The sequence below is a fragment of the Montipora foliosa genome, chromosome 6, assembly GCF_036669935.1.
Source record: "Montipora foliosa isolate CH-2021 chromosome 6, ASM3666993v2, whole genome shotgun sequence".
Lineage (NCBI taxonomy): Eukaryota > Metazoa > Cnidaria > Anthozoa > Scleractinia > Acroporidae > Montipora > Montipora foliosa.
The window spans coordinates 68,236,188-68,256,187 of NC_090874.1; the positions used below are offsets into that span (position 1 = coordinate 68,236,188).

At 41.4% G+C, this 20,000-nt stretch overlaps 1 protein-coding gene across 3 annotated transcripts in view; it reads left to right on the forward strand.

Annotated features, from left to right (window-relative positions):
- The window catches only part of LOC138008258 (uncharacterized), a 59,063-nt gene that overhangs the window by 6,700 nt on the left and 32,363 nt on the right, over positions 1-20,000 (forward strand). For all 3 annotated transcript variants that reach the window (XM_068855535.1, XM_068855537.1, XM_068855536.1), the window contains exons 4-13: positions 506-909; positions 2,342-2,420; positions 11,920-12,116; positions 13,350-13,488; positions 13,735-13,990; positions 15,986-16,572; positions 16,964-17,148; positions 17,651-17,840; positions 18,459-18,592; positions 18,702-18,773. In XM_068855535.1, coding sequence (XP_068711636.1) covers positions 506-909; positions 2,342-2,420; positions 11,920-12,116; positions 13,350-13,488; positions 13,735-13,990; positions 15,986-16,572; positions 16,964-17,148; positions 17,651-17,840; positions 18,459-18,592; positions 18,702-18,773 — 2,243 coding nt within the window. The remainder of the gene's footprint in view (positions 1-505; positions 910-2,341; positions 2,421-11,919; positions 12,117-13,349; positions 13,489-13,734; positions 13,991-15,985; positions 16,573-16,963; positions 17,149-17,650; positions 17,841-18,458; positions 18,593-18,701; positions 18,774-20,000) is intronic.

The window sequence follows — 20,000 nt, forward strand, 5'->3', positions numbered from 1 at the left end:
TTGATTGATAGGACAAACATACGTGTCCTATTTACATAGCATTTTTGCAGTGGGCTCGGACATCAGCATACTAAGGGCGCCGATGGCAGCCGCTATCAGTCCATTTATGAGCCCACTGAACCCTCCCAACCCATGATGAGTGATGATGTAAGTGATGAAGATAGACCACAACACCGGGAACCACGTCCCCTACTCTTTTCGAATAGTGTGTGGGTTCTTTAACGTCCCACGGAGTTATATGTGAACAAGGTTTGTGAGACGGGACCTCCGGTTTATTGTCCTTATCCGAGAAGACTTGAAAGTCTAATCATTTGCAGATGTCATTACAAAGACAGCACTTTCTCCTCAGTTATTTAAAGACCCTGAGTGTTGGTCCGGCCGGAGTTGAACTCACGACCTCCCGCGTGACAGCCCGGTGCTTAACCAACTGAGCCACCGGTGCACCGTTGCACCGGTGCACCGTTATTGTCATTGTTTCTGTATCAGTTTACTTGTTTTCTTTTAGGTGTGCTTTTAGAGCAGCATCTTTTGTTGAATCGGCGTAATAAAGTCACTGATGACTATCAATTAAAATACAGAGAAGTTAGCAAGCGATCCTGTATTTACATTTGCACAACGATGTACCATGAAATTGAACAAGAGATGGAACAACTGCTCAACTCCTTGCATGACATTGATTGTGCAAGGCAAAAGTCCAAACGACGGATGGAGTCTCACATTTTTTTCGATGGTGCAATCAAAGGAGATGTTTTGAATAACTATGTCTTACAGCTGATATCTTTAATACCAAAGACGCTGAAAGTGAAGGTTGAGGATTGTATGAAGCTCAAGACACCATGTGGAATGCAGATGCGTTGGAAACTTCCAGGTGGCATGATCTTCCATGTTCATTTGAAAGATAATTTGAAGGTATTTTTTTCCTTTATAAGTTATAAACTAAGGCAGCAATGCAGCTCTCCATTGTCAGGTCATTTTCATCACCCCTGTCCTTGGACTAAAATGGTTTGATACTTTTTCTTATGTCCAGATTATGATACCTTGTATATTAGGGACCTGTCATTTATTAGAGAGGGGAAGGCTGGTGCAAATAGGGGGCGGAGGGTCATTACATTTGCTCGCTGATGGTGCTGATGTTAGCCCGGTTTCGAATCTCCTCATTTGATATTTTCATAGGCCAATTGATCAACATAAGCCTTCTCAGACTTTTATGTAGAAATACGTCTAGCTTGGTCGCATCTCTTTTAGTCATACGTCATGTTTCACAACGGTATAACAGAACAGCTATAACGTTGGACTTAAAGATCTTCAACTTAGTTTTCAATTTCAGTTGACTGCTCTTCCATATGTTTCTAAGCTTGCTGAACGCTGTTCTGGCTTTTCCAAGTCTGCTTCCGATGTGCTCATCTGTACCCCCTTCCTAAGTCACTCTTCCTCCTAGATAAACAAATTTCGACACCGCTTCCAGTTCTTCTCCATCGACCTGGACCTGTCTGCCTGAGGTGTTGTTCCAGCACATCATCATGCATTGGTCTTTGCTGTGTTTATGTTGAGGCCTGTAATTTTTGCATAACGTCCCAGGTTGCTAAAGTTAAACAAATTGTAAGCAGTAATAGCTGTTAATTAGCGGACTCTTACAATTGTAAATTAAATTGTTTTAATCGCTAGACACCTTGCATTTGAAAAGGATTTTGAAATCGGAGGGTTTATGAGAGTTTGTGGGTGTGGTGTGTGTTTATGCAAGATAAAAACTTTGAAACAGCACAGTTGACACTACTGAAGTCTTCAGCAGAGGCGACCCTGAGATTCATGACAAAGAGTCATTTGTCGGGGGAAGCAAGTTGTGATACTCTTTGTACTATGCAAGGTGAACTGAAAAGAGAACAATTAACTTGTAATTTTGTAGATTAATTAGTTAGAATTCGCTCTGTATTCTGTGGTTAACAATTCGGACAATATTGCGTTAGTCTAAGTTAGACTTTTGGAGAATAATTTCGTCTTGTTGGAACAAGTATGTTTGTGTACGCTAAATTAATTTAAAAATTGTAGTGGGTTTTTTTAGTGTAATTTTAATAAATGCTAAAACTATTGATTTGGTATTACATGTTTTCTTGAGTTTGCTTATGCCCTTTGTTTTGCGTTGAAGAGGACTCACTGTTGTGTCGCGGGTTTCGTCACAGATTTTTGAAATTCTGTAAATTTGCATACCTATGTACAGGCAATGAACAGAATGTACCATCAAAATGTGCTGAAAATTAAAATGTTTTGCACTTTTTATCTTCATAAGATTTCAACATTAATAAATGAATGTTGCCATAACATTTAAAGTGTTATTTTCACTCAGGTAAAAAACAAGAAACGCTGGAGTCAGGTCATGTACATGTCATATGTGCTTGATTTTAAGGAGAAGACTACTGTGGATGGTAAGGATATTATCAATGGGTATTCCATAGGATGTATTTTTTCTTGTTTGATGCATGACCAGTAGTGCAGCGACCAATACTCACAGTAGTTTAATTGTGCTACTTTAAAACTTCACTTTGACAGATAAAGAGCTTCAAAACAGAAGAAAAAAAAATGCTCTAAACGCCTTGATAAGAATTCGCTTGATGTTGCGGCTGGGTAACCTGTTTTTACCTCCCGCCATTTCAGTCACGTAATTTCTTTTTTTTGTTTTTGCGTAGTTGCTTATATCGGGAGATTCGTGTGCTCGTCTAGCGGAGCAAATTCACTCGAAGTAACGACGCTAGACGCTACTTTGTTATTCGTTTGGGTCCTTATTGCTGTAAGGATACAAATAAACGGCGAAACGCCAGTTTACGAGTGGATTTGATCGCACAGTTACTTCGAATTGCGCTTGTTTTGGATCGACAGTCACTTCAAATTACAGTTGTGTTTGAATTGAGTTGTTGTCTTCGATTTGTTGAGGTTTCTCCAATCACCGGCGAATTGGGACATTTTTGCGAGTATCTCATTAAAGCAATGGTATCTTTGGTCATTTCCTTTCATTGAGCACGAAGGATTTGTTTAGGGCAAACCACCGCGCACCGGTGGCTCAGTTGGTTGAGCACCGGGCTGCCATGCGGGAGGTCGTGAGTTCGACTCCGGCCGGACAAACACTCAGGGTCTTTAAATAATTGACGAGGAAGTGCTGCCTTTATAATTACATCCGCAAATGTTTAGACTTTCAAGTCTTCTCGGATAAGGACTATAAACCGCAGGCCCGGTCTCACAAATATCTTCCATGTTCATTAATTCTCTGTGGGACGGTAAAGTACCCACACACTATTCTTGGGTTGCACGTGACGTCATTAAAAAAAAAAACAACAATAACAACACAAAGCTAAAGAGCCTTTTGAGTTTTTATCTTGATCAGCTACGAGAGGTTTTAAAAATATATCTGTTTGTTTGTTTTCAGCTCGGTACCGTGCTTCATTTCGAAAATAGAACAGTTTGAATTTCAGAGTTTTTCACAGTGCGTAACGTATTGATGACTTTCGAAAACATGTCAGTTGCATAAAAGCATCGATTCCCCTCGTGTTTTTGTGGTCTAAACAGCCAATATACTAGGAAAAGTGTCATACGAATGTTTGCTAGTTCATCATACAGCAGAAAGTGTTAAAGACAGCCAAATTAAACAGGGGCACCCAACGAGAATATTGTTCAAAACTACTTAAACATAGCATTGTTAAATGTTTTTTGGTCTTTAAACGGTAGATATAGGCATATTTTTATCCTCGAAAAATTTTTCATCTGTTCGGATTTCCTAGCTGAAAGTCTAGTGATCCGAGAATTGTAGGGATCAAAACTTACCTTTTCGAAAATTTCAGCTAGAAAAAAGGCTCCCGAAAGTTTTAGGTGACCTTTTTAGGGTATAAATCCGTTTAAAATGGGCAATTATACCATTTGTTTAGATGTTCGAAAATCCTAGGACAGGCAGGCGAGCAAGAAATTTTACAACAAATGTTCCGAAAACTCTATATCTCAAATCGTCTTCTGAACAGATATTTTCCGAAAATTGACGTTGGGTGCCCTTGACTAAATTCCAGATGTTGCGCAGGTTTCCGGCCGCCATGTTGGTGTACCCAGTACACCAACCAACATGGCGTCTCCATACTAAACTCTACGAATTTGAGTGGTATATTTTGCCGAATAACTCAAGTACGGAATATCGCACAGCCCTGCGACTTGGACCCGTTGTTTATTTATTCCTCTTCTATAACATTCCCATTTCTTGACTCAATTTATTACATGGTAAGCGATTTATGTTTTCACTTGCGTGACGTGCAACCCTAGAATTCGAGAAGAGCAGGAGATGAAGTTCCCGGTGTTGTGGCTGTCCTTTGTGAGTATATAGGGTGGGTGTAGGAGGTCCACAACAGCTGAATAGCTGCCAAAACGTCAACCTGCTCAAACAAATAAATAACAAACAAACAAACAAAGCATGAACCGTAAAGCCACTTTTGTAAGGCGACACAGGAGTGATTATGCATCTATCAATGTTAAGCCCGGGTAGGGGTGGACCCCGGGAATATGTGGGTCATTTGACTTTTCAGAATAATTTTTGGTCAAAATCCCCACCGTGGGGCCCCAAAATTTGGTCAAATCAGATCAACTATCCCCACCTTAGGGAAGTAATATCCCTTAATTAAGTTCATAGTAGTTGTTGTGTATATATTACAAATCATTGGTATAAATTGCTTTTTTGTTGATTCCTTTGATTTTTTGTGTAATCCAAGGAAAATAATCAACAAATCTAGCATTTAAAGTGATAAAATCAAATGTAATTTTCTCAATCTTGCAGAAACAACGCGGGCTGTATACCTGTATACCATCTTGAGCTATACAAATCTAGCATTTCAAGTGTTACAATCAGATATCATTTTGTCAGTCTAATACCAAAAAGAATGCACTATGTTGCGCTATACGAATTTAGCATTTCAAGTGATACTGTCAGATACCATTAATTTTTCTCAATCTAAAGTCCACAAGTCCACCTTGAAATGCTTTCAATCTCCACACAGGCAATATGGTGCCACTCAGCGCAGGAATCACAAGCTACCCATTCAATCATCTGCTCATCATCTGCGTCATTGTCGTCTTCTGCAAGTGGTGGCTCTTCACTGTTGCATGTATGGCAAACATTTGACATGTCAGTTCTCTGTCTCAAATTGGTTCGACGTTCTCGCCGTTTGGCTGCTGCTTTCTTTGCTCCCCTCTTCCGATTACATGCCACATCCTCCAAATGCTTCAGCCAGAGACAAACTTCTTCTGGGGGAAGAAGTGCCTCTTTTGCAATGGCTAGCAGAGAAAAATTGTCAGGCATCTCATACCATTTCTTGTGAGCTTCTAGAAGAATCTCAGATGGTGGTTTAGCCTTTGGAAGATTCTTGCTACTGTTTACGTAATCCAGAAGCGCACAGACGAGCACATTAGACGATGTGGCTTGGCCCCATTCCTCCGCGCAAAAAAAGCAAACGTCCCACCCTGGGACGCAGATTCTTAGTCAAATTCCCGAGGGTGGGGAAGGCAATAGAAGTCAAATGCCCCCTTTATGCCCGGGGTCCTACCCCCCTCTTGGGCTTAACATTGATAGATGCATTATTGCTGGCAAAAATGACGACCGTTTCTGAGGGAACGTATCTCGTACTCCCCAAGCGAATTCTACGATGATAGCAATTATCCATACGGAGTCAGGCTATTCGACTAAAGAGTGTGAAACCACGAATTTACCCTTGAACGATACCACGGATCATTTTATGGAAAAATTGAATGGACATGGAATCTTGGCTGCGGACAAGACTTGTGGAAAATTCAAGTCTTTGAGGCGCTCCTTCTGACACTGTGGATGTTGACAATAAGAGGCAACTCAAGTTAACGGAAAAAGGTAAATCTTATGAACTTGTTCAAGTTGATCGTGAGCGAAAGTAGCTTAACAGAGAATTTCAGGCTCAAGTCGCCAATATTGAAATACTCATGGGTGTGAATAACAACTTTGAACTAGTTAGTCAGGAATGTATCAAATTGAATGAACGTGTTAAGTTGTTTGGAGATCTTCATGAAGAGATGCTTGAGTTCTTGACTACAGAGGAGCACGCACAGGACCACCAAGTTTATGTTGCTATGCATAAGGAGATAATGCCCTTTCGAGAAGTGGTTTGTAAATGGGTGGGTGATTGCTGAACAGCAACCTAGAAGTGAAAAATGGGAAAGGGACTCAACTAAATCTCGTATGAAGAGTAGTAAAAACAGTAGAGCCTCGCAAAGAAGTACTACTTCCTCCAGTACGAGAGCCCTGGAAGCTAAAGCTCAGGAAGCTGAATTAAAGACGAGAGTTGCTCAACTTGATCAAGTTGAAGCTGCCAAAACGGAGGCAGAAAAAGCAAGGTTAATGGCTGAATGTACCATCGCTGCTGCTGTTAGCAAGGTATATGAGGATGCAGCAAAAGAAGATGAAAAGCAATACATGGGGCCAGATGACCCTGACAATGACAATGCTAACCCAGATAACAGAATGACCAAAGAAGGCCTATTCAAGTCATCTGTTAACTCAACAACAAATCAGCCCAAGGGTGCCTTGAATCTGGATGCGCTAGAGTTTAATATTTCATCCCCGCAAGTGTTAGAACCCAGGGCTAATACTGGTTGGAGTTCTGCTAACCGAGGTGCAGATGAGTATAGTTGTTGCGCTGTTACTAGGAATGCTTTGAGAGGTGTTCAGACAAACCGCGAACTGGCACAGAACGAGCAAACTCTCCCTCAAAGGGAGACTCTATGTGAACCCCAAACGACTTTCTGGGAAAGTATGGAACTTAGACTGTCTTAGCCCCCACTGGTGCCTGCTCCGTTTGATGGCTACACTGCCAAGTACCTACGGTTTAGAGCAAATTTTCGGGACCAAGTGGAATTTAAGAAATCTTTGTCTATCGTTGAAAAGATAAGTTACTTAATGTCTTACACTACCAGCATAGCGAAGGAAGTGATTGAGAATTACAGTGGGTTGTGAAATGGATGCCAGCTGGCCCTAAAGGTGCTGGAGCACAGATTTGGACAAAGTGCTATGATGAAGTTCAGGCTTTGAAATTGTCCGTTACTGATGGGCCAATGATAAGAGCTGGGGATAACGCAGCACTCCTGGATTTGTCAGATAAGATAGAGAACTGTTGTTGTGCAATGGTCGAGTTACATTCACGAGACACATCTGTGATCGCTTGCCAGGTCACCAGAATCTTGAGGTCATACCATACATATCTATGGTCAAATTCCAAATCAGCTCTACAAACCATTGGGGACCGTCCTACCCAGTGTTTCATGCTTTAGCAGTGGAAGGTTTAAATGTGTCGGACAATTTCTGCCCAGATCAACTGTATTTGTCTTCATGGCCACACCTTAAGGGTCTAATATTGCCAAATGTTCCTGTGGATTTAAGTGAGGTGTCCGTTCTAGTTGGTCAGGACGTACCACAAGCACACATAGTTCTTGATTATTCTTGGGGAGATAATCCACAAAATCAGCCATATGGTATGAAGACCCCCTTTGAATGGTGTGTAGCGGGGCCAAAAAAGAGTAGGCAGGACGAGAACATTCCGATCTAACTATCAGTCTTTGAGTTTGATTGGGCTGAGGACAAGCGAGGCATTGAACTCCATGACCAAGTTAAAAGGTTCTGGGCTTTAGAGTCGCATGGGTTAGGAATGATGGTGATTGTTCTAACAGTGGGGAAGACGAGAGAGCTCTTGAAATCTTGAAGAAAACGACCCGGCTGAGGGATGGAAGGTTTGAAGTTGGTCTTCTGTGGTGAAAGGACAACCCTGATATGCCTAATAGTCGCACTCAAGCTGAGAAAAGGCTACAGCAGCTTAAAAGGCGCTTTCAACGAAATCCTGAAATTGCTGGATATTCAAAGTACAGTAATTTATGGCTACATAGATAAGGGTTAAACTTATGCAGTCAAATTGTCGGACGAAGAAGCGTCCTGCACAACAACCTCGTTCCCAGGGCTTTTCTCCGCCGATACTTACCCCACCATGGAGTGACCAACCCCAGTAAGGGTGGTGTATGATGCAGCTGCACGATGTGAGGGAACTCCTCTAAATGAAGAACTAGTTCAAGGTCCTCAGCTTAACAACTCAGTAGGGGTACTGATACGGTTTGGAAGAGATGAAGTAGCGTAGCTTCTGACATTGAGAGCGTGCTTCATAGGGTGGCCTGTACAAAGGAAGACACAGACGCGTTTCGATTTTTGTAGTGTGCATTGCTGCTTGGGCATTACAACACACAACACTGAAGCTGCCTTTGGAGAGGACATACGCGAAATCGTTTCAAAGAGAGTATTACAGAAAAAATGATTGGGCCGTACCAGTCCTGCTGCCAGCTAAGAGAGTATTACAGAAGACATGGCAGTTAAAGCTCGGTTGGGATGAGAAGTTGCCTGGAGACTTGCTCACATGGTGGAGTAAGTGCATGAAGGATTTGGCATTACTCAATCAAATTGGCGTTCCTTGATGTTATTTTTCGGGTGGATGTTCCCTCGACGTTACCTTCCTACAGCACCACTTTAGTGACACGTCGGAGGTTGGGAATGGAACTGTTTCATGTTTGAGACGGGAAACATTGGATGGGCAAGTTGATTGTTCCTTCATCATGTCTAAGAGCCGCACCACCCCTCTACAATTTGTCTCAGTGCCAAGACTCGAGCTGCAAGCAGCTACTATCGCAGTGCGAGCACATCATTTGATCCGAAAGGAGATTGACCTGGCCATTTGTGCTTCGTTCTTCTGGACTGATTCAAAGATAACGCTGCAGTACATTACCAGTGAGACACGAAGATTCAAGACATATGTTGCTAAGCGAGTGTCAGAGATCCGGTAAGCCTCTCAGCCTAGTCAGTGGAGACATTGCCCCGGGAACCCTCAACTCAGCTGACGAAGCATCCCGAGGGACCCAGGGACAACAATTCCTGAAAAATGAAAGGTGGTTTCAGGGCCTTGCCTTTTTAATGAAGCCAGAAAAAGAGTGGCTGTGCCTTGAAGTTGATGCTCTGCCTGAAAGTGACCCCGAAGTAAAAAGTGAAAGGGCCATATTTACACTCACTCTACCGGAGAAAATGTGTGAGTTGCTCTTGAAGTATTCTGCTTGGATAGTTCTCCAACAAAAGGTGGCCTGGCTGCTGAAATTTAAGAAGTACCTTCCGTTCTGTAAAGACAAGCACACAAGTATTGATAAGTACCTGACAGTAGCAGATTTGGACATGGCAACAGTTGCCATAGTGAAACTGGTTCGAAGAGAAGTGTATGCAGAGGAAATGTACGATTTGGAGACGAAGGGGAATGTCCAGTGTTGAGTAAAATTTTAAGGCTCCGACCCATACTGAAGGACGGTGTTATGAGAGTTGGAGGTCGCATTAGCGAAGCCCCCATTTCGTTTGATGCTAAGTTTCCATCGATTATTCCACCTAAGCATCATGTAGCCCAGTTGCTGATTGCAATCTTCCATCAGAAGCTGGCACATGCTGGTCAAAACCACATATTTGCACACGGAAGGGAGCAGTTTTGGATACCGCCTATTGTTGCGTGGAGAGGTCTGTGCCTTGCCGCCCGGAACGGAAGGAGGATTTGTTATTTAAGGAAGAAGTGGAGACAAACGCAGATACTGGCTGACCATTTTTGGAAACGGTGCCTGAAAGAGTTTGTTCCAGCTTTACAAGAGAGACAGAAACGGCACAAACCTAGAGGAAATGCTCAAGTAGGAGACTGGTTGCTTCTTGTAGATCAAGGTCTACCCAGGGGTCAGTGACAGCTCGGCTGCATACTCAGGGTACTTCCCGGAAGAGATGGGCTCTTGCGAACAGTTGAATTTACCACCGGATCTTCAAAGTCATTGTTGTGACCAAAACAGAAACTCTGCCTATTAGAGGAAGCAGGAAACCTTGATCGTTACTAAGACATTGATTGAGATAGAGGGGCCTAACTTGACATTGATATTGACACTCATTTGTTAGACTAAGTTTCGCAGGGAACCTGCGCCTTATTAATTGTTATTGTAATGCTTCATTGGATTGCGCATTGGGGGGCATCTTGCGGCTGGGTTCCCTGTTTCGACTTCCCGCCATTTCAGTCACGAGATTTTTTTTGGCATAGTTTCTTAGGCCGAGAGATGCGTGTACTCGTCTAGTGGAGCAAATTCATTCGAAGTACCGATGCCGGACGCTACTTTGGTATTTCTTTGGGTCCTGATTATTGTAAGGATGCAAATAAACGTCGAAACGCCAGTTTACCAGTGGATTTGATCTTACGCTTGACTTAGTACAGTACACAGTTCTTCAACACGATATCTTGGCTTGGTTGACATACACTTCAAAGAGGATATCCACACACTTCTCTTGCAGTAACTCGTAGAGTGTCGCTGTGAGAGAAGGTGGCAAAAGACATGATAGATAATGACTGTTTGAAACAAAAGGGTTTTCCGTCCAGCCCATAAATATGCCCATAATTTAAACATATACATTTAAACAAATGCACAATAGACCTTCAGACAAGAAAGACAAGAATCGCTTGGCAAATTGAACTCCACAATTCAAAGTGCTTGTGCTAAGTTTGACATTATTTTCATTAGGTTTCCATTAAACAGGGTTCTTGTCACGTTTCTTCCGTCATTTCTAAGGTGAAAAAAGGAACATATAGCCAGCATCATGATCCAAAACAAAAGATACCAAAGGTTATAATAATTAAGGAACGGTCTTGAAATTCTTTAAACATGGCGCTCATAAAACTGAAATTAATGTAACCCTAACAAACAGGGCATAATAAATTCTTTCATGATGTCCTTCATTTGACCACTCTAATACGGATACTCGTCTGGCAAACCAGACTCTGATTTTCCATTTGTCTTTTTGTCCATTGCCTAGAAGCTGGCTAATATTAACTTTGAAGAAATTGTGAACAGTCTAAAAAAAATGGGGGTAGGGTCCTGTGTATATTTGCAATTAATAAAAATCCATAGCATAAATCTTTTTTTGTCAAATATTTATGAGGGAATACCCATTGGAATAATTCTAACCATAACATTCTATTATTGTAAAACTTGCAAGCAAAGTTTGAAAATTTAACTATTGTAGAGTGTAATGTGAAGTGCTAGTTTCTACCCATGTGAACCATGTGAGCGTTAGCCCTACTGATGGAAATGGGCCCAAACAAGGACAGAGAAAAACTGACCAGGGTGGGTATTGAACCCACGACCTTCGGGTTAGATCACCGCTGCGCTTCCGACTGAGCTACAAGGTCAGACGGGACCAGGTCGTGGGAATTTAAGATGTCAATGTCACGGTAATAAATATGTACAAGTACACGGACGGGTTACGTTTTTGCAAACGACTTGCTCCCGTCTGAGCTTGTAGCTCAGTCGGTAGAGCAGCGGTAATCTAACCCGAAGGACGTGGGTTCAATTCCCACCCTGCGCAGAGTTTTTCTCTGTCCTTGTGTGGACCCATTTCCATCAGCAAAGTTTGAAAATGCCTTGCATACATGTATTTATGTTACGTAGGAGTAGGCGTAGCTCAGTTGGTTAGTGCGCGGGTTTCTCAGCAAGAGGTCTCCGGTTCGATCCTCAGTGACTTCAACGTCTGTTTCGCCTTTCCTCTTATCCGTGTAGCTATAGCTTTAAATGTCCGAAAAAAAAAACAGCAACAACAACAACAGAGCACTGACATAGGGAGGGGGGTAAAGGGCGCACCGTCGGCTTCCATTGATACCAGTTTTGTAACTGAAGAAACTACTGACGTTAAATAAAGTGGCTTTAATTAACTTAACATATAAACATTTCCGGTCAAAATTTGCTATTATGAATATCAATGAATCAATATTGAGCGGGGCCCCCTTCTTAGCTTCTGTAACTTATCTTGGGTATTATTATGATCATTTTCAGTGTCAGATGAGAACACATATATCTTAACAACAGATGCAGATGTCAAATTCACCCATGAATCAGTCGAAGCATTGCTGGATCTTATGACAAGAGACCGTACAGTTGGTGCAGTTTGCGCAAGAACACACCCATTGGGGATTGGCCCCATCGTGTGGTACCAGATTTTCGATTATGCCATTGGACATTGGTTCCAAAAGGTACTACATACATGTAGATGAATAACTGTGTGGGAATATGTCCGGGTGCTGTTTCCCGATCAAAAGGACTGTATCTTTCTGGTTAAAGTTGTATTTTTTTCCACTCAATTACATGTCCAAAACGTACTACGCTCTTTTGTTAGTCTGACAACAAATCATTCAATTATCTGGCTGAAACGCCTTTACATCAGATGGTTATGTGGTATTGCGGTTACCCTTATTCCTCAAACCTATCATAAGACAATCACTAACTGATAGTTAACGTTACATCGGTCATTTTTATATCCTTTGTTTTCTTTACATGTGTCCGTGAACAATTTCATTCATTGTTCGTTGACTAATTAAGTAAATGTCATGCTTTAATCTGTGTTGCGTTACACAATTTGACTATTATCAGACGCATAACATCATATTCACATGCATTGGTCTATTTCACTTGTGGCTGTTTAGGTTGAAGTTTGCAATAGAACAATATGCCATTTCTGAGTTCATGGCTGCCTCCTCTTCAAAGCGAGTACAAGTGCGAAGTTTTCTGATGGCAATATAAGTTCTACTTTAAATATGAATGAAAACTAATTTTCTTAAGAAAAACTCCACACTTAGACTCGCTTTGAAGAGGAGGCAGCCATGAACTCGGAGGTGGCGTATTGTTATTTTATAATGTTTGGTGATCATGACTTAATCCACACTTTGCCATTCAAGTCTACAAGAACACGAGTATATGAAGACATGAAGTAAACAAAAATGACCTTTTCTATAAAATGGCCGAGCTCTCAGAAGGGCACAGGCTAAGAGGAAGGCCAACGCTTCGCTTTAAAGACACCCTGAAAAAGTCGCCACGGCCCTCTGGGAAACCACCGCTTCAAATAGGCGTGTCTGGAAACAACTTACCAGGAAGGGAGCAGCTGCTTATGAACAAGCCAAGCGGAGGGCGCATGCTGAGAAACGAGCAGCAACCAAGGCTGGAACTGAATCTAGAGGATCCTCTATACCATGTCACGTGTGTGGCCGCATCTGAGCATCTGAATTTGGACTCAGATCCCATTTACGGGTGCACAGATGAACCCCCCGACCTTGGTGCATAGGATAGTCGACCATATATAATTAAAAACAGGATTTTTTCTATTTGTAGAATACATAAAACAACCAACCTGACATATTTTATCCCAAATAGAAACGTCCATGATGGGGACATTGATGTACATGTACTAAATTATTGCGTCTCATTTGTAGGTAGCTAATCATGTTCTTGGTTCTGTGCTGTGTTCGCCTGGGTGCTTCAGTGTGTACAGAGCTGCTGCAATTCGTGATGTGCTTCCCATCTATGCCAGCAAAGTTGATAACTCGTTTGACTTTCTCACAAAAGATATGGGTAAGTCAGTTACAAATCAAGGCCTTAATTCCACGTTATTGTTGGAAAAAATATGATTTCTCATACTGCTGCTTTTATGCTCTGGCCTTGTATTTCTGCTAAATAAACCTAATTTCTGTTCATGGCTATTGTGAAAACTAGCTACTAATCACGATGTGCACACAAATTTCATCCAACTTTTATTGTTTCATTTCCAGTGTTCCTATGAATGAACTGGCAATTCATTATCTCTTTTTTTTTTCTCAGGTGAAGATCGCTGGCTCTGTACTCTGATGGTCCAGGCAGGCTGGCGACTTGAATACTGTGCTGCAGCAGAAGACAGCACATACTGTCCTGACAATTTTGATGAGTTCTTTAAACAGAGACGCCGCTGGATTCCATCTACTTTAGCCAATCTTATACTGTTAATAAGTCAGTGGAAATTAACTGTGGATAACAATGACTATATTTCATTTGCATTCATCTCATACCAGGCACTGCTGGTAGTTTCAACAATCCTTGGGTATGTTTAAAAATATGTAAGTTTTTGTGGTGCAGGAAACTGAAATATATGACAGCTTTATCATGGCATCAACAATAGTTATTAATATTTACTATTTTATTATTATGCCTTGGTGCTCAATTACCAGTTTGGTTGTGATTCTTTTGAATCCAAGGAATTTCAAGTGGTCCCTGTAAGGTATGACTACAACAAAGAAAAAGACTATATACAAACTAGTTTACCTAAATTGCAGAAATGCTGCAGAGGGGAAGGGAGATGTTGAATTATGCTTACGGTAATTTGACGAAATTGGCAAAACATCGCCAAAATTGCCAAATTTGCCAAAATCGCCAAAATCGCCAATGTTCACCCGTGTGGTGTGAATACCAATGGATGAACTAATTTGACGAAATTGGCAAAACATCGCCAAAATTGCCGAATTTGTCAAAATCGCCAAAATCGCCAATGTTCACCCGCGTAGTGTCAATACCAATGGATGAACTAATTTGACGAAATTGGCAAAATATCGCCAAAATCGCTAATTTTGCCAAGATTGTCAATCGTGCAGCTCTTTCGCCAAATCTGCCATTATTGTCATCGTGTGCATTTCTGGACATAAGTGGACTGTTGATGCGGTCGGAGATGTTCGCACTGAGCACCAAGGAACAACGCTCTAACTTCGGTACTTATATATGCTTAAGAAAGGATTTACTAAGTCAGCAACATTCTTGTAGTTTAACTGGTTTCAAATGTACGACAAGGCCTGATAGCGATGCAAAGCAATCATTGTGATATCTAAACAAAAAATGAAACTTCGCAATAAAGTTATTATCTATAAGACAGTAACGAACGTAAAAATGTGTAAATCTTACCTCTTTCCCGACTAGTAAAAAAAATGGTCCTTAACCTCTATGCCCAAAGCGCGTGGATCTCTATCGCCTGTACACGTGGAAAACTAAAGACTGTGTAATACGATAACTTGCACGTGCACGCATGACGTTTGAGATGGAAAAGTTCATTATTGATACCATTCTTTACAACGAAAGTTCGTGTGTGGAATTGAAGGGTGATTTTAATAGGTCTTGAGCAAGGACGGTACAAAACGTCGGCACCTCAAACTGGACCCCCAACTGGACCTCCTTCTGCACCCCACTCGAGAGAAGAAAGGTTTTCACAGTGACGTCATCAAATTTTAAAATTAAAATCACAGCGTCTTCTGAATTTCCAGTTCCTCGACGACTTTCGTTTCGAAAATACAGCATTTTGAATTTCCGAATTGTCACCTTGCAAGATACTATGATACAAAGCTATTTGGTTAGGAGATATGTTCACATGTATTTTATCGCAATGTGAACTCCGGATGATTTCCTTGATTATGTGTGAAACACTTCGATAAATAACTCCGAAACGATGTACCGTACAGACACGAGAACTGAAGAGGTGGTTAAAATATTTGTTTCGTACGACATTCCAAGTTGTTGGCCGTTTTAATAAACGATTTCGAATTTATTTTTTTGTTGCGTGACAGTGAAACTATCTATTGTTTGAGGATACGAGTAGCGAAATGAAAAAAATCTTCTGTGTAACAATATCGTACCGGGCATCTTAATTCCTCCATTCGCGCATAACCACAATTCCTTGTGCCTTTGACCACAATCCCTTGCGTTTCGAAGAAAAATGTGTTCCTCTCCCGATCAGAGAACTGCCTCGTTCGTTCGCTTCACGCTCACTCACTACGGCAGAAAAAATATATGGTGAAAACGAAGTCTATAACAAAACATGCATTTCTGGAATAAAATCTTGCATAAGTACTGTGTGCAAAAACTTTCACAGCTTGCACTTGCTTTCTGTAGCGTCAAAATGTCTATTTGTAGGGAAGGTTCTTGGAGACTGGGATAGAAAAGGTTAATTAATCTTTCTAGTATAGTATTTCATTTATTGCGTGTTCCCTGTCGTCCTACACATCATTGGACTGCATGTCTAATTCATGTCTGTGTGATTTTTTTTAATCTGCAGACCTGCCACGGTAATCTTAATTCTGGCAAGTGGATTATCTTACGCTCATTTTCCAATAGACAACAATCTCGCTTTGGTCATTATACTGATAATCATTACTGTGGGGTACACCATCATCTGCCTTTACACTTCTCAAGAGTTCCAGCTCAAAACTGCAAAATTCTTGACGGTCGTCTTTGCCTTATTAATGTCCTACGCGTTAGTGGGCGTGGTCGCTCAAGCAGGGGATGATCTGTACATGCGAGCACATCCCCCAACGCCGACCCCAACTCCAAGTCTTAGACCCCAGCCCACACCAGCCGCTCACACCAAGTCAACTACTGTACAGTACCTGCTTGCTTCTTTGAACCCTATCACTCAACAGACCGTGGCACCTGCAACTTCCAAGTATCCTCCAGATGGTTTACCAGCTGATATCAGCTCACTGTATTTAGGTTCTCTAATTGTGGTATACATTGTAGCAGCCCTCTTACATCCCACAGAAGTTGCATGCGTAGCCCATGGATTATGGTACTTATTATGTCTTCCCTCTGGCTATCTGCTGCTGATTGTCTACTCAATTTGCAACATTACCGACCGATCTTGGGGTAAGGACAATCTAGTTTCTTTTTCTTGCGAGCTTTGACAATCGCTCAAAGTGTAATTGGTTCTGATTTTGTAGAAAGAGACTAAAACTTTAGATTTAAACTGCGTTGGTGTTAGATTTTGAAAATCTCGCGAAAATTTCGACTGATTTAGCAATATTTCCTTGCCGAATTCCCCGTCCAAAATGAACTTTCGGCCATTTTATAGAAAAGGCCATTTTTGTTTACTTCATGTCTTCATATACTCGTGTTCTTGTAGACTTGAATGGCAAAGTGTGGATTAATTCATTTTACGTCTTTCGTTAATATTTCTTCTTAGAGAATAGATTTCAATTTAAGTACAAACTTTCTGTAGTTAAGGATATTGCAGTTTGATTTTTGAGCTTTCTTAAAGGTACAAGGGAAGAAAAGTCCAAGAAGGATGATGAAGCCCCCTGGTACGTGACGTTGTGGAAAAAGATGAAGCAGCTTTGTTGGTGCTGCAGACCTGAGCCTTCACCACCTGAACCCCGTGAACCCCGTGCGGTCAGCAGTGTTGATGGAAGTCCACTTGCATCGTCTTCTAGTAGTCCCACGGAGGTAGGAAATGATATTGCAATTAACGAAATGATATATGAAATGAATCATATCCTAAACTGCGGATATGAAATCAAGTAATGCTATGACCCTCGCAGTTATGGACGCAATTTTAGCAATTGCGTTGAGAAGCGTGAAAGCATCGGTATCGCGACGTGAACTTTTCAGGCTTCTCTACGCAATTGCTAAAATTGCGTCCATAACTGCGAGGATCATAGCGTTACTTGATTTTGCAATTATAGCATCCGGTTGATGTAATTGATTTAAAACATACGTGCATCTTTTGTGACTTAAGGATTATTCTCTGTGCTAATTTTGCACCTTTTCTTCCGTTTCTTTGCGGAGTAAAAGCTCAGGTTGATACCGCTTTTCACGTACCTTGGAAATGTTCTTCAAAAAAGCTTTCCCATTTAGCATGAAGAATGGCAAAATAAAAAAATTGAGACGGAGACCAGGACAAAAAAATATATATCTTTGATCAGGGAGTCATCTTCTTTCGTGGTAGGAAAATTCTTCTGCATCCGACGTACAACCATCTGAAGACGAAAGTTCCATTGTTCAAATTGAGGAAGAAAAATCAGGTCAGGAAGGCACAGCATCCTCACCAGGTGATGAAGATGGTAGCAGGAAACGTCCCGTTGAGGCACCGTCCAAATCGGCTCTTAAGCAAACAATGGATAGAAGGAAAACCCGTGGTAAGCCCAGTCGGAATTTCTAACACGATTTTTCACCAAGTTAAATGTAGGAAGTTTTTTACGTTTATGTCTTTTTACATAAGAGAATCGTCCTGTTTTATTGAGCAACACCTTTATTTCACGTTGTTTTCTCCAAAGATGTTTACCTTCCTTTTCAAGTTATGGACAGAGACATTCACGAAGACAAAATTTCCTTTGATGCGATTGTTGAATATTTAACAATTATTCTACAAGGGCACGCTGGATACGCGCCGAGTTGGCAATAATCATTTTATATCCAGCAAGCCCAAGTAGAGTAATTATTTTATTAAAAACTTCGTGGTGTGCGACACGAAATTATTCAAAAAGCTATCATTTTGTTTCCCATGTGATTCGCCTGAGTGTGTTCAGCCAATCAGATCACGCAGTTGGACAAACCGTCGTTTGAAAAATGACTGTTGGTCGAATGTGGGAATGTGTGACTTTTGGTCAAATGGAAAGCGCCCTTCAGGTCCTTCACGGACATTCCAATTTGTAGAGGAGGCTATAAGTATCGTTGCATAGCGCGGATTTTAACGTGACTATGTAATATGTATGGCTAAACAACTTTCCATGCATTTAATTTTTACTGCGTCTAAGTCCCACAGAGAGAAGACAGCGGCCGCCTCCCAAAATGGCGTTACCCTGGGGACAAGAAAGTCACATTTGCTCCTAAGCTCCCACGGCTACATCCAGAAACATCAGTGGAAGACTGGCTCCAAGGAGAATTTCTTGTAAGGATCTTTCATGACTTGCCACGTGACACAGCTTGTGATAATTACATTAGTCACTGTAAGAAGTTGTCAATTGTTCTTTTGTTCATTGGATTGTTTTTCTTTGCAGCAATTATACTTGGGAAACTTCAAAGACAATGGCTACGATAATATAAGCTTTATTGCTGGCATGACAGACAGGGTATGTACATAAGTAGAACGTAGTTGTTTTACCAAGTTAGTTCTTCCCGTTTGCTCAGTCTTTCTGAGACTTCCACTGCGTTGCGTTCGGAAAACATTAGGTTTCTCGTACAATATGTGAGGTCAGTCCTTGCAGCAAAGCCTAGGTTAATAGCACGGCTAGCTTCCAGGATTTTCATTTGGCTCAGTGATAGAGTGTTCGAGCTAGTAATCGGAAGGTCATGCGTTCGACTTCTAATGGGAGCAGTTGAAGTTTCTCTGTAGTGACCCAACTCAACATGGAAAAAATACATATCTTCATCAATTAATTTACCACTGTTAACATAAACCACCTTCTACCCTTCATTTTAAGCGTTTCATAAAGTTTTTGAAACGTCTGCCTTGTAGAATCATCTGCTGACTGCAACTCGAGAAACTCGAGATCGTAACGCTCATGTTTTTTTTTTACGTTTTTTTGTGAGCTGTGACTTAAGCCACTTGATCACGAAGAGAACCTTTTGCCCCCCCCCCCCCTTTCCACTTGCAACAATGGTGCATGTCAGTTAAAAAAATTTAGCGATCGAGTACAGTTACCTGTTGCTGAGTCACTAGAGGAGACTGCAAGCCGAGAATAGAAATCGGCGGCACTGAATGATTAGCGAAAATGAAATAGCAAAGAAACAATCTACCATATACTGATGCTAATATAGGTAATCCTTTCCCTATCTGCGGCTTGAAGCATTTCAAGACTACCTTACAACGCCCACCAACACTCTGGGTCTTTAAATAACTGAGGAAAAAGTGCTGCGTTTGTAATGACATCTACCAATGGTTTGACTCTCTAGTCGTCTTGGATAAGGACGATAAACCGTAGGCCCCGTCTCACAAGGCTTCAATATTCATAATCCTGTGGGTAAAGGAACTTTATTTAAGTGTCTAGTCGTTCTAGCGCTGGAGCACTAATTGGGGACACTATAAACTAAAATTAACAATCAACGTAAATCAAGTCAAATGTTGATGCAAAAGAAGCCACACACTAAGAGCAGGGCTTGGAGTTTGTGGTGTTGTGGTCTGCATGGGGTGTTTACTAGACTGAAAGGGTAGTTTCTAAAGAAACTGTGGTGATGCGTCGGTGGGGAAGTAGTATACAAAAATTTGGTTTATCAACGGAGTTGATAATGTAAATCGGACCGAGCGTTAGCCCTTCGTCAGAGCGAATCTGACGAAGGGCTAACGCTCGAAACTTTTA